General features: G+C 34.9%; 2 protein-coding genes across 2 annotated transcripts in view; both read right to left on the reverse strand.

Moving 5' to 3' along the window:
* The window catches only part of LOC136814452 (uncharacterized), a 792,139-nt gene that overhangs the window by 318,066 nt on the left and 458,319 nt on the right, over positions 1–15,754 (reverse strand). The gene's annotated exons all lie outside the window — the stretch shown is intronic.
* LOC136814482 (probable ATP-dependent DNA helicase RecS) lies at positions 11,518–14,167 on the reverse strand. The gene is made up of 2 exons (XM_067071036.1): positions 13,572–14,167; positions 11,518–12,811 (listed from the first exon to the last, which is right to left on the reverse strand). The coding sequence occupies exons 1-2, from the start codon at positions 14,099–14,101 to the stop codon at positions 11,518–11,520; spliced, it is 1,824 nt and encodes a 607-aa protein (XP_066927137.1). The 5' UTR covers positions 14,102–14,167.

Raw genomic sequence — 15,754 nt, forward strand, 5'->3', positions numbered from 1 at the left:
GCCATTTTGTCTTGGCTACACAGTGAACATTAATGATTCCCTAGCCTAGGGATTATCAAATTTTCAGATACATGTGCAAGGAGGTTCCAGGGTCCCATCTAAAACTTCAGGTCCCACCTAACCCTAAAATTCCCACCTAAGCCTAAAATTCCCAACTAAACCTAAAATTCCCACCCTCAATCCAGACTCCCAGACCCCAGCTAAAAATGCTATCCCCACGAAAAATTATACTATTTCGAGGAACAAGAAAAATTCTTGCAGTATAATAATGGAAAGGAGAAAAGTTCAGTATAGTAAAAGAACTATTTAGAGAATATAAAATTATATAAAAACCGGAAATTTCCGACCCAAAACACCAAAACACCAAACCCCCCCTCCACTATTCTGGGGTGCACACTATGAGATATGGATTTATTTCATAGTGTCCTCCTGGCTCAGTCCTCTCAACAAAAACAAGCTACATGCTGAATGGACCTACCTGAAGATTGATGTAATAAGACAATTGAAAAATGAGAACAATAGTATGAAAATGCAAAATAATACGAGAGCAACTCGAGAAATTCATGGAATCCAGCGATTCTCGGCTGTTCTTGCGATTTTTAGAAAGTTCCTGTACCAAAATAAGTTTCATTGAAAATTGAACCATGCTTAATCGTGGACATTCTTATAAATGATGTTTTTGTTTGAAAAGACATGAAACGAAAAAATCCAATGAAAATCTGCAAAAACGGAAATTTCCAGCTTCCAACTCGGTCATGTTTTGAGCATTGCGAATACGCATCATTCTCCAAAAAATCAGAAAAAAATAAGGATAAAAATTCGAGAAAATGTCAAAAAACCGGTTTTTCCAGCATACTTCCGCAGCCCTCGAAATTCAAGTAAAAGTAAGTCGGCATGTAAGTGCCGTCCAAATCCGGCCGAAGGCCGGCAAAATTTTGCCGACCTAAGCTTGTTTTTAGGTCGGCAATGCCGATCTGAGCTATATTTTAGGTCGGCAAAGTTGTTTAAAGGCTACGGCAATGTTTGTTTTTTTATTTGAGTGCGATATGGTTCTTATTAGAACAAATTTCACAAGAAAGAAGTTTCGCGAGCTTGGGAAGTTCCCTCTAAGACAAATAAAGATTGTTTTTCTCTTTTAATACTTTTTGCTGTTAAGGTCGGCTTTGCTGACCTAAAAGGTAACTTATGGTCGGCTGCCGAGAGAATCAATGAATATGGTCGGCAATGAACTGCCGACCATACGCACTCTTTGGTCGGCTTTTAGGTCAGCACTGCCGAATGCCGACCTGAAATTCGAGGGCTGCTTCCGGCATTTTCGGCCGGAATAAAATGTTTTTTGAAAATCGGGCTCCGTCACATTTTAGGTAGTGTCATTTTACATCAGTGTGCAAAATTTCATTAAAAAAATATAAAGTACAGCTCAAGAAATTCAAGAAATACTGTCTTTCCGGCGAAAATAGGTTGTTCCGGCGATTTTTGAATAGTTCCGGCTTCAAAAATCAATTTCATTGAAAATTGAAACATGCTTGATGGTGGGCATTGCTATTGATAATAATTTTGAATGAAAAAACAACCAATTATAAGGAAAAAGTCCAATGAAAATCCAGAAAAACGGCGATTTCCGGCATATTTTCGGCATTTTCGTCCAGAAAAAATTTTTTCTCAAAAATCGGCCTCGGCCATGTTTTGGGCATTGTTAATACGCATCTTTGAGCAAAAAATCAGAAAAAACTAATGATAAAATCTTGAGAAAGTGCCAAAAAACCAATTTTTCCGGCAAAATTTTTTCCGAAAATTGGGCTCCGTCACATTGAACGAACGAACGAACGAACGAACGAACGAACGAACGAACGAACGAACGAACGAACGAACGAACGAACGAACGAACGAACGAACGAACGAACGAACGAACGAACGAACGAACGAACGAACGAAACGAACGAACGAACGAACGAACGAAACGAACTAACGAACGAACGAACGAACGAACGAACGAACGAACGAACGAACGAACGAACGAACGAACGAACGAACGAACGAACGAACGAACGAACGAACGAACGAACGAACGAACGAACGAACGAACGAACGAAACGAACGAACGAACGAACGAAATGGGTTAATTTAAAGGACCTCCACCGGGGTACCCAGAGGGAACGAACGAACGAACGAACGAACGAACGAACGAACGAACGAACGAACGAACGAACGAACGAACGAACGAACGAACGAACGAACGAACGAACGAACGAACGAACGAACGAACGAACGAACGAACGAACGAACGAACGAACGAACGAACGAACGAACGAACGAACGAACGAACGAACGAACGAACGAACGAACNTTTCCTACCACCCTGCTTATTCGGACCCCCCCCCTTTGTCTATTCGCGAGACAAGAGTAAGCTTAAACTACTATATCAGGATCAGAAACTAGGCTAGTCTTACCTCCTTCATTATTCCCTTAACAACAGAAAAATGCTGACAAGTTGACATAACACATTGACAAATAATCGCGAGAGAAGTTTATATTGAAATCTGCAACAAAAACGAATGCGGTCTCTTCTACACTGATTGTGATTGCTTTCCGGCGCTCCTTTGCAGCTATTTATCAAATTTCCACCAATGAAATTGCAGCATTTCACATTTATTTTTGGCACCTGTGGCTCTCAGTGCCTTGCACAACGAAATGGCTGTACTTGGCGAGAAGTGGGCTTTTTCGAAAATTCAAAACTAAAAAATTGCTCGGGTAACTTAATGCATGTCCCAAAAATGCATTAATTTTTCTGCCCCAGTTCCAGTTCCTAAACCATGACAAACTATACATTTTTGGAAGTGTATTTGGATGTAGAATACTGTATTCGGTGTAACTTAAATTCTTTCTCAGCAGAATTTGAGTTTTTTTAAGAAAACGTGATTATGAAGTCATTATTTATGACGTCATAATTTTAAAAAGTTGAATATCTCAAGAACTAATACTCAAAGCTTTCAGAAATTTGGACCAATGATAGAACAGTGCGTCACAAACCGATATTTCGATCGCACGACGCTTTCAAAACACCCTTTTTTGGAGTTTTTGTCTCGTTTACCCAAACGCTTCAATCTCGCGTAGGCTTAGCGGTCAAGACTAGAAGCCTCAATACGAGACATTTGCCTGACCAAAAAAAATCATCATCATCAATTTTGTTAATTGTCAGAATCGTTTACTCACTGGAAATACACAACTTTCTGAAGTTTCGTTTTTTTTCGGTTGTGCTTTATTTTAAAAATAACGAAGATGAAAAGTTACCATCAATCCCGCAAAATAAAGAAAGTATTCCGATATCTACGAAAAAGGCGTCGGGCGCGAAGAAACTCTCAAATCAATTATGATAAAACTGACAAATCCTTGTTTTTTTGCTTAGGTGACGTCACCATCGATCCTGACTTGAACAATGGAGAACCAAATCTGGCAATGTATAATTATTACGAGCGGCCGAGAAAGTTGTGAAGAAAAATGGCGATAAACGAAGCCCTAGAAAAACGCCCACTGAAAATTGAAACTAGGAATTTATTGATATTTTCCCTAATAAGTATCAAACTTTTGTTTTTGTAATTTATTAAAATTCATAATTTTTAAATACTATTGGATAAAGCAATTAAAGGATTGGGGGGTGGGCGACGGGCTTTTGCCGTCCGAGATCGTTTAAACGAGAGTAAAGACGGGGCGTCTAGTATGTAAGTAATATTAATTTTTTTTTTTTTTTTTTTTTTTCGCGAAGAAGAATGAATTTTTGTTTGAATAAGAAATATAAATATATATTATTTTGATCAATGCAAAAATATGTTTTACTTTACGAATAATCTGCTTGCTTCGCCACTTACCCCGATTGTTTAGTATCACTTCGGTCGTAAATAAAACAATGTATATGGAAGCCGACTGTGGACGAACGAAATTGCAATTACATAAATTATTGTGGAAGTGAACTTTAGACGAATGTTTGGGAAATCAAAAAGACAACTTTTTGAGATGTTGAGTTTTGGTTATATGGCTGTTGTGACGCACTGTAGAACTCATCAGAGGAGGAGAATTTTTTTCAAAAAAAATGAATTTGCTGATGATTTTATCGCAAAATTTTTTGCAATTTTGCTTTCTTAATTTTGGGAAATTTTTAAAACTTTTTTACATCTAAATGAACTTTATTTGTAACTTTGATTTATATTCTAGATATTCACTTTTTGTATTTATGACATCATCAATCATGACGTCATAATCAGGTTTTCTTAAGATATCTCTAATTATACTGAGAAAGAATTTAAGTTACACCGAATACGGTATTCTACATCCAAATGCGCTGCCAAAAATGTATATTTTGTTATGGTTTAGGGACTGGAGCTGTGGCGGAAAAATTAATGCAATTCTGGGACATGCATTAAGTTACCCGAGCGAACAGTGGACCAATAAAAAACTTCAAACAATTGTGATTTTCTCAAAAATAGAAACTGTAGAGCTCTTTTATAAAAACTAAATTTTCAAGAGAATTATATTTTGAGAATTTTGCGAATCCAAAGGTTTTTAAAATTTTCGCGAGGATTTAATTTTCTTAAATTTCGGAAAAACTCACCAATTTAGGAAAAACTTGCGAAATTTGCGAAATATAATCCCCATGAAAATTAATCCCCTTAAGGTATAATTTTCAAGCGCATTCAGAGGTTTACCGTGCGCGTAAGAAAATTATGAACAGCTGATATCATGTTAGCTTGGGGCTGAAGAAATATTCAATATTCTTCATTGAATTATATATATACTGGTAGTATACAGGCAGTATCAATACACAGATTTCTGTATAAAGCCATAATGCCGAAGGGCTAGATGGACTAGAGTGCTTTAAGCTTTTACAAGCAAAAAAACTGAATATTGCTATTCACTTTATTGATTTCAAAAATTGACACGGTGAAGCTCTTCTGATCGCAGATATTGGTCAAGCACTGAAATTCTATTGCAATGTCACATGCGTGACCTCGGTAGGATTTCCTAACGAAATATACCATACTTTTCAGCTATAGCACAACTAGCCAACTAGCCCTTTGGGCTTTATAGATCTCTGTGTGGTAGCCCTTGCCCTTGGCCTAGCGCCATAATACTACTTTTATAAACACACTAAAAACCTTATCTGTTTTATGCCTCAGCTCCACTTTTCTACAACTTTTTTTGGAAAATATATTCAGGTAATTTGAAAATAACTTATTAAAAATTTATTCTAAAACAAAAATCAGTGTCAAATCTAGGGGATACCTGTAGAAGGTGATAAGCAAACCTATTAGATTAAAAAATAATCGGTTTTACATTCCACAGCGCCGAGAAGACATACAGTCGGGTACATACGTATAATGACTGGATAATCTTGTAATACAAGGTTCAAGACTCATGCCGAGATAGGCCCTTTTGCATGATACATAAATGCTTGATAAATAAATGTTATATTCTAGATGGATCCGACTGTTAGAGTGAAGCATGTGCAAATGTTAAACCGTGCAGTGTCGCTACCATTATTAGGGCGGGAATTCCGAGAAAAGCCACCTCGTTACTAGCGAGTGCCTCACTAAAAACCGAGATTTTTTATCCCGTTTCTTAGTGAGTTCCACTTTGGTGCGCTTTTGAAAATAAGGAACCAAACGGTGGAGGGTGCGATCGGTCTCGGGCAGATAGTGGGCCCTTATATGTAAACTCCATGGCGGACAGACCCAAACAAATCAAAACAAATCATAACAAACCAAACGGTGGTGCGCAAAATGGTAGACCTCTAGAGTGAGGAGCGTTGGAGATACAGACGAAAAAACATAAACAAAGCAATGCAAGGGAATCTGTTTTTGTTTTGGTTCAAAGGTTTGGCAAATTTTTTAGACAGCCAAAAAAAGGAAAAAATACAGCAGTCAGTCAAGTTTTGCAGTGTTTTTTTTTTTTTTTTTTTGTGTAGCACATGAAATATTTTTAAATGAAGGAAGTTTTTTTTATCAATGATGGATGAATTATTAACAAGTAAGTTTGATAGTTATACAGCTCAGTAACTTTATTTATTTTTCTCTAATTACACATTGTATATATCTAGTTAAAAACTATGAAAGAGACAGTAGATAGATGGTTTAGATTTTATGTTTATGAAAGCCTCTACTGAAGAGATGCAAACCTTAAACATAAGACTTATTCCATCGTCCTTGGTAAAATAGTGTTAAGTCTGGGTCCGAATCCTGTGGTAGACAAAACTATAAACATTTTTAAAAACCTAAAACATTATAAGGGTACAAGAGGTCTCTTTAATTTATCAAAAACAATGAAATAAACCATATGTGAAATAGACCATATGTGAAATAACCTCCTGTACCATGGAAGTGGCAACTCGTCTACTAGCCACGCTTAGCATTATTTGACCGGGGACAAATTTTTATTTCATTATTAGATCCAGATATTGAGTGGTCAATAGAGGTAGAGTCAAACTGTGTTGCATGTAAAACACCAGTTCCAGTCAGTGGAAAGCATGTTTATAATGTCAATCCAGTGATAAGATCTGCTGATCAGTTCTTGCCAAAGCCAGTGCTAGATCGTATCGGAATAGCCAGTCAAGGTGGTGATGATAAACTTTGCAGAAAGTGTAGAGATTCGTTATTCAAAATAAAAAATTTGTTCGCAAAAATTTCAACTTTACGAGAAGAAATGATCAATCCACAACAGAAAGAACTTGAGAAAACCAGGCCAATTTCCAACTGCTCTGTCCCAACTCCCATATGTATACCCAGCGACAATACATGTAATTCCAAAAACACTTCTGTTGATTCTGATAATTCTCACCTCCATACTGGTGTGAAAATAACATCACAAGGATGGTCAAAGGAGCGTACACTACCTCCAGAACTTGCATCTATAGGGAAGGCCCTTTGTCGTGGGAATATCAAAGATGTGGTTTTGGCAGCATACAAACAGCCTAAAATGAAGGAAATTATACATAAATTGGTCATCAAAGACGTACAAAAAGAAGCAGATGACATGTGCTGCAAGAAAAAAACCATCAATCCTGAGAACAACTCAAAAATCAAAAATGAAAATATTTAGCTTTCAAGATTTGGTGAAAGAAATGGAAAACAAAGCCCCACTCAGCAAGAGTTTGTTAATGGCGATTGCAATCAAGAATGAGAAAGATTACCTCGCAAACCATTGGAAGGCATCAATATCGTCTGCCATATGTGTTCTACTGAAAAACCGCTGTTGCCATATGAATGCATATCAAATCCTCATCAATACCATTTTGCAACATTCAAGTCATACCGTGAGTCAATCAATTTATATTTATTCACTAAAATGAAAAATGGGAAACAAGTCTATATTTTTTGTGTGCATTCTTGTTTGCCTTTAAAATATTCTGTCATAATTTCATTTAAGCTTTGCTGTTCAAATAGTAGCTAAAAATAAAGAGAACTGAAGGCAATTCTATCAACAACTACAAAAAAGTTATTATTTAATAAATAGTTTTTTCTTCAACGTTTACTAACGTACAAGTCTATATTAATCTATCTATTCCTGTGTTAACCATGCACAGGAGACTAAATAAAAAATTATCATTCTAGTGTAAAGGAACAAATTTTAATGAAAAATTATTCAAAATTTTATTAATTCCTAAGAGAACTTAATTTTTGCAAAGAAATAATTATAAATAGTCTAGTAGCTATCATAAAACACGCCATTTTTTATTTTTCCTTTAGAATACAATCCGCAGGTTACAGCCTCTACGTCTTACCACTTCAGTTACAACCTATTACAACAAAATGAATGAGTATGGTGTAGATTTTGATAAAAAGCTGAAAGACAAGGTTGAAGTTGAAACAGAGAGAATTGCTCAAGAAAATGAAGGAAACCTCATTCAAGTACTGTGCAGGAAGAAGATACACACACTAAAACGCGTTCCAAGGATATCTCTTGATAAAACCGCAGAAATCCCAGTCAAAGTTATTAAGTCACAAAAATTGGGAAGATTTAACATAGCACCAGATAGTGACAGCGATGAAGAGCAAGAGCGTCAACACAATAGATTTTCTGATCATAAAGTAACTATTGACTATAATCATTTCAAATGAGACTTTCACGTACTCCTTGTTATTCATTATGATAGAATGATACTTCTCCTTAAAATGAACTTAGAGACTTTTTTTGCTTTATAAAATATGAATTTGTGTCATTACTTTAAAATTAATGGATTAATTTTCCTTCAAAAATACAAATTCACTAAGATTTGAAGTTTTGAAGTAATTAACCCAAATATCTATTATATATAGTTTTTTTTTCTTTGAAGCTCGAATTACGCAGTGCTGTGCTGAAAATACCTTCAAAACCAACAAAGTCCCGGCCAGTTGATAATGGGCGCAAGGTGACTATCGATAATCTGGACAAGAAAACAGACAACCCATGATGAGACCCTTGAAAATAAGGATGAGGTATGGCAGTTTCAAATCTGTTTTAAATCCTTTAAAACTTGATTTTGTTGGAATACATATAAGCGATAATTACTGAAATTTATCTATACATCTCATAAATTTTGAATAAATTTCTTTTTATTTCATATCCTTTTATTCAGTTTGTGCATTGGACATCCTGGATGTCAACTGAGAACAGATGTCCATGCAATGATTTTTCTGATGTCAATGACAGAAGTTTAGAAGACTTGGAAAATTCAATTTTTTTGCCGAGTGACGCAGAGCAATTAATTCAAAGAAAGAATTACATTTCCCTCATTGGTCGGGTTGTAACTAAATATATACCTTGTCTGAAATTTCTGGAAGATCACACGGACAAGCATATAGAAAATCGATATTCACATTTATTATCAGAACCTACTGAAACTGTAAGTTTAGAATACTTTACTTGGTTAAAAGCTTTGAATCTTTCATTGTTGTTTTTCTTATCAAAATTTAATCATAAAATGCAAAAAACTTTGATAGATAATATGAGCAATTTCATAAATAATCCTCCAAAAAGATTTTTTACACTACTACAAAAGTGGATATAGAATAAAGGGTCATAAGTTCTTTCTATTTTAGACATTCCTTGGTGTCCTATTTGAAAACGAGAATACAAGTGATGGTATGCTTAACATATTGGGTGAAATTCAAAAATTCCAACCACGTTATGAAAAAGAGGGTGGAGAAATTGTTTGTAATGAATTGGGTATTGTTGGTAAGTAGAGCAATCCAAAGTAAAAAAAAATACTACCTTAAGGGAACTTTTTTTGGCAGGAACTAATTTTGGCGGGCAGCAAATATCCTAAATGGTTTCAATTTTGACGGGAACTTATTTTGGCGAATAGTGAATTTTTTTAATTTTTTTAATTAAGTTCCCTTAAGGGATAGTAACAACTGCCATTATATTTCATATTGAGTGTTTGTGAGGATTTAAATGACAGGAACTATTTTTTTTTCTTCAGGAGATCAGCTTACAATAGAAAGAGGAGTCAACTCATTGCTGGAAGTGGCAAATGGCTTTGATTCAGAGCAAAGAATGGAAGGCTTACATTTTGAGGTTGCAGATTTCCACACATCAATGAAACTGCTCCAGGTTAGAAAATTAAAATGCAATTCACCTAGATTTAAAAAATTAGAGTCTAAATTTGACCATGATCTGCTTTAAAATATTGTATTAAAAATATGACATTTCATACCAGATTGGCATGGATCACTTTTTCGATGGCAAGTCTTTCATGGACAAAAACACCCTGTTTAGTGACAAGATTGCAATTGATAGAAGAGGTGTTGGGAAAGAGGTAAAAGATCGATACAGTGCTGTCAAGAAATTTATGGACGTTGAGGTAATTTTAATTCAATTGGATTATTTTATTGTGCTGCAACTCATATATCTTTTCTACAGAATATGAAAGATACTGTAAAGAAAGTGCATACAAAACCTCTCAACTTGTCCCAATTTTTTTTCTAGATCGATTCGAAATTAGTGGCTGGTGCATGTGTGATAATGGGAATGAATAATATTGACGATCAACCATCAGAGGAATATAAAGACAAGCTTGAAAGACTTAGAAAAAGCGATGATACCAGTCTAAAGAAGATTTTTCTTAAAACATTGTGTGGCAATATAATTGATAAATTTATCAATAGGTGTGTTTAATTTAAAGACAAATTTGCAATATATACAAAGCTCTTTTCAATCCAAGCTTTGTGTTGTTTTTTTTTACCAAAAGGAACTACAAATTATCAGTCTTTATAGAACCTCTTCTTCTTAAAGCCTTGCATATAATGCTTATCTAGCTCTAAAAATCAAATAATCTTCATTGTTTTATATTTCAGAACTGAAAATGTCAAACATTGGAACAACTCCATTCACGATTTAAAGTCAGAGTCGACTGAGTCCCATGTGACCAGTGATGGAAAATTTAAATGTCGTTTTGAAGGATGTGATAAGTTATTTAAATTGGATGGTGCAACACGACTCACTCATGAAAGGACAAAACACAATTTTGTTTACAAGAAAGTGGAATGCAATACATTATCATTTGGTGCAAATCAATCAGATGATTGCTTTAATTATCAGATTGCTTTTTTAGAGTATGGGATAATGTTGAGGAACTTTCATGATGCTATTTCTGAGGCTGATGGTCAACGAATTTTAAGACAATGGAAGTTTTTTTTACTTTATTTTAGAGCAGATGGACATAGTGATAAATATGCACTAGAAAGTCTGTACATCCTTTTTCAGTACTATGCTCTGTTATCCCCGCGTGATGCTGAACGGCTTATTTGGAATCGTAGTGTCAAGTCCAAACAAGGCAGAGGTGGTAACATCCCTTTGGACCTATCCCTGGAACATTTCAATGGTTTGATCAAAGTAGGATTACGTAAAATGGGTCCTAACAACACTAATAAACATGCTGTAGATAGATTTTGCCGTTCCCTTGAGGTGAACAAAGAAATTATTGCAAATTTTGATGCAATGGTGGGTAAAATGGATATTGGCGGTGGTAACCACAAGAAGGCTGATGTCACTGTTGACTTGAGAAAACTGGTTGGCGAAATGCTTGAAGGAAAAGCTTTGGTCTTTGAAACTGGTCGTCGATTTCAGACTTACAAAAACTTTTCACAAAGCCTTTTGGAAGGTTTAAATTTGAGTGAAACATACAAATGGATTGAATTGCACAAAAAAAAGACAAAATCAGGAATGTTTGCTAGATAAATTGTTATGACTATTTATGTACTTTATTTTAAACAAGGTTTTATAAGAATTATCAATGAGTGAAAATTGATCTTAATTTGCAAATTTGCTTCTGAAACAAAAACGAGTAATGCTGATTTCATTATGATAATTTGAAAAAATACCAGGACCCTGCAATAAAGCATTATGTAAAAGTGGAGAGCAATGAAATGTAAATTATCTAGCTTATAAACATAAGAACTTACAAACAAAATACTGTATAATATCGAATGTTATGTTGCAGTTGAAACTATAATACTATTAAAATTCACTTATATTTATGTAATTTTATTAATAATAATCATCATCATCAGTCATATCATCATTGTAAATATTGGAATAATCTGGATCTGACTCAAATTCACTTTCATTTGACACAATCAAACCTTGCCAATGTTCTTCTACAAAATTTTCTTCTAACTCATCATTGTCATCTTCCTTTAAAGAACCACAATCTCCAAAAACCAAGCTAATAGTATTGAGGATTTTCACAGCATGTCGTTTTTTCCAAACCTCAACGTAGTTGTAAACATCAACAAGATTAAAAATTTTATCAACATTTGACATTACTTGCTGAATTTGAAGTTCATTAAAGGAAAACAAAGTTGTAGGCAGTGATAATTTACTTGAAGTTGGTATCATTAAATCATTTCGTAATATTTGCTCAACATCTTCCTTTTGGGATTTGGTGATAGATCTGACCTTTACTTCTTTGATACACATCGATAGATCGTCAAATAACTGAACTTCATGATTTAAATCACATATACAATCCCTTGAACAATAGTCACAGCATTGACACCCAACCATTCCCTCCTCTCCTGAAGCCTCGAAACTTTCACGTAGCTGCCTCCTTCTACAACTCTCCTTATTTTGTACATAAGTTCTCATTTCATCACTTGTAAACAGCATAAGCATGCCATTATAAATTAAGTGGCATTTACTTGGTTCACCATCTCTCCCTGCTCTCCCACATTCCTGAATGTAACTTTCTATTGATCGAGGGGGTCCAAAATGGATGATCTGAGTGATACCCTTTGTATTTACACCCATTCCAAAAGCTGAAGTGCATATCAAAATTTTGATGTTACCCCCTTTGTCAGTCATGTCTTCGACTATGTGTTCCTTCACTGGATCAGGTGTTTTAGCATGAAACATATCTACCCGTCGTTTACGTTCATCAGGTACCGAGCTCACATAGAATTTATTTCCCAAAATAGCTTTGAAGTGTTTGTACAATAGTGATGTTTGTTTGCGTGATTGACAAATAATAAGTGTTCGAGGGTAATCATGTAAATTGTTTTGAAATATATCAATGAAGTTGTCAAAAATCTCTTCTACTCGACATTTTTCTACATAGTTGACACTGAATCTAATATTGTCTTTCAGAGGTGATTTTACAACAGAAAATGTATTTGAATGACAGAAAGACAAAAGGGAATAAATTTTTAATTTGTTGGTTGCAGTGACAGTTGCTGATAATGCAATGAAGGGAACATGTCTCAAAATTGAGCGAAGTTGGTCTAATTTGTAGTACCATTTTCTGAACGCATTGCGGTTAGATTGAGAATTCTGATCCAATCCCCTAAAAAAATGTTTGATAGGATACGTTTAATTTCTAAATTATTATAACTTTGAATTGTACGTACCCATCTTTATCTTTATTAATATATAAATACGAATTTGAGCTGATGATGTTTTGTACACAGTTATATATGTTAAAAATTTGTATATAATTCTGAAACAATTTTTTAACAGCATCTTACTTCAAAATGTAGTTGTCACAAAATAAAAAGAAAGATGCCGAAATGAAATGAAATACCTTACCTGTTTTTTATTATGGGCCGAAAGTGTCAAAAGTGTGAATAAATTTTTGCCTTGGTATTGAAAAATGTTTTTAGAGACTCAGGAGTATTTTTTCAATGAACGCTTGAAATGTAACGCAAATTTTGATAATTTCTAAAAGGCTCATCTTTGAAAAACTGACAGTTAGTGGAAGTGTCTTTTTAATCTGCCATGAAGTGTTATAAAATTCCTTATTGAATGATACGTTCTTCTACTAAGAAGTCTAAAAAATGGCGTAGAAACAAGAAACTGAAAATTGATTACAAAACATACGTCACAAACACGGAGTGCTGACTTTTAGTTTTAATGACTTGTTCTCACTTGTTTCCGTAATAAAAAGAAAATCGTTATTGTGAACTTTGAACATGCTTTAAATGGAGGTATTTCCACTAACTGACTGAAATAATTTTATATACTTATAAAGTTTCCATAGTTTTAATGAGAATCTTGCTAACTCTTTTTGACAAGAGAAGTGTTTGAAAAAAATGACAGTTTCTTACCATTCAACTATACAATGGGCTTCATCAATTGCAACACCAATGACATTCTCTTTAAATGTTTGGGATGACAATGCATTTCTCCAAACTGGGATATCTAATACTTCGGGCGAACAAAAAAGATGACTGACTGCCACACCGCCCTCATCAGTTATAATGTCATCTAACTTTGTGTGACAGTTCAGGATTTTAGCATTGAATCCTTGCTTTTGGAGGGTATTCATTTGGTCGGCCATCAAAGCTTTCAATGGGGAGATTATTAAAATTGTCGAATAGACCGGTTTGTCTGGGACAGACTCATACATAAAATCATGTATCAGTGGCAAGCTTTGATAAATGAGGCTTTTTCCAAAGCCTGTAGGAACACTACAAAATACATTTTTGCCAGCAAAGAATTGTCTTATGCATTCAATTTGCTCGTCATGAAAATGTTCAATCTCAAAATGTCTACAAGCGAATCTAACACTTTCTTCAAACTTTTCCATTCTAACTGTGTAACTTTTCTCTAAATTAAAAAAAAAGAAGATTACCATGTATTTGCAGCTACCAAAAAGATTATCTCTGTTTTGTGTTTAAAGCAAAAAGGTAAACAAACTATGTGAAATTCAGCGAAATCCAAAAAAATTCTCCATCGCCAACAGCTCGCAAAGTTAAATAATTCCAGTCAAGACATGATGCATTTATCCATATAGACGACTTGAGCTATGACTGAGTGCGACCTAAGCTCCCGCCACCACGGCTGTTGAAAGCTACGGCAAAATCGCGATTGCCGAGAACAAAATCAGAGCCCGAAAACCCGGGCTCAAAACATTCGAAAAAGTCGCAAAGTGTAATAGACGTTAATTGCGTAGAAAAAACGCGGGTGACGTCTAGTATAGGCTACCTCGTTACCAAGTTCTCCTATGTGAGCCAAAATTTTTAAAGTTTCGAATTAAATTTTTGCTTAGCTTTAGCTTTGATCCCATGTAAATTTGCACGAAAAATATCAAGTAAACAGAACGAAAATTGGCCGTGTATCAAGCAATTTTAGCTCATTTTTCCATTTTGACAGACTTTATGGGTCATTATGAAAACAAAAAACATTAAAATAAAAAGTCAATCGTTTAATCATATTTCTTTTATTGAATTTAAAATAGAAAAACATCTTTTGAATGAACACCTGGCTTTCAAAAGAGAAGAAAGGAAATCTATCAACCTTTTATAAGGCATTTCCCCTTTTATCGCTCCTTTTATTTACTTGATTTTTTCTCTCGCGCCAGATTTAATTCGAAACCCGTGTGCCCCTTTTTGACGTTTTTACCCATCTCCTCCCTGTTGTATGTATATTACTTTATGGATGAACGCCATCAGAGTAAAACATCAAAAACTCAATTTGTAGGGAATTTATACGGTGAGGTTGCATTTTTGCGACAAACGTTTCGTTCTCTACTAACTCTACACCGGTTTTGGCGAATGCTAAGTCTGTTCTTAAACAAGTAAACAAGGCAGTTCTTTTACTATAAGGCAATAAAGTGCTGAATACAGGGGCCGCGGCAGCGGGGGCACCCGGGCATTGGCCCGACCACATTTTTTCAAAGCAAAAAGAAAATTTACTGATTCCACTAAATTCTGCGTAAAAACCTTGAAAAAGACCTGTTTTAGGCAGTCTAGAAGGGCTAATTTTCAAAAATTTCTCCCGTCGGCGCCAACCATGCTGGCACCTCCTTAAACACTAAACCATTGCCCTACCACTTTCAAAGTCGAGTCGCGGCCCCTGGAATATTGTCGGAATATTGTACTAAATGTCTTCCTTACACACACAGGATGTAAACCGTTTTTATTTCATGTTTTTCAAAATCGAGATTTATTTTTTATTCTTTTTTTTTGCGTTGCAGCGAAAATATATTCAATTAAATTCAATTCAAATCACCCCTGCCGTTCAGCAGATTCGTTTCGGAACTAGGCTGCACGCATCCTCTCTGATATGATTTGATATAGGGGATGTGTATCGTCTGAAATATTTCTGTCCCAACTTACCCCCGTCTTTTCTTTTTTCTTCTTGATTATGCGTCGTAGCAATACAATGGGGGGGGGGTTTGTAGGGGTTCGAAATACCGTTTTCCCGTCAAAATTTTTGCTGAATCCCTTCATTTTTATCTTTCTTTGATTGGATGTGACGAAATTATATGTAAATTTATGCAAATTTT

The sequence above is a fragment of the Clytia hemisphaerica genome, unplaced genomic scaffold (genome assembly GCF_902728285.1).
Source record: "Clytia hemisphaerica strain Z4C2 unplaced genomic scaffold, Clytia hemisphaerica genome assembly, whole genome shotgun sequence".
NCBI classification, from domain to species: Eukaryota; Metazoa; Cnidaria; class Hydrozoa; order Leptothecata; family Clytiidae; genus Clytia; species Clytia hemisphaerica.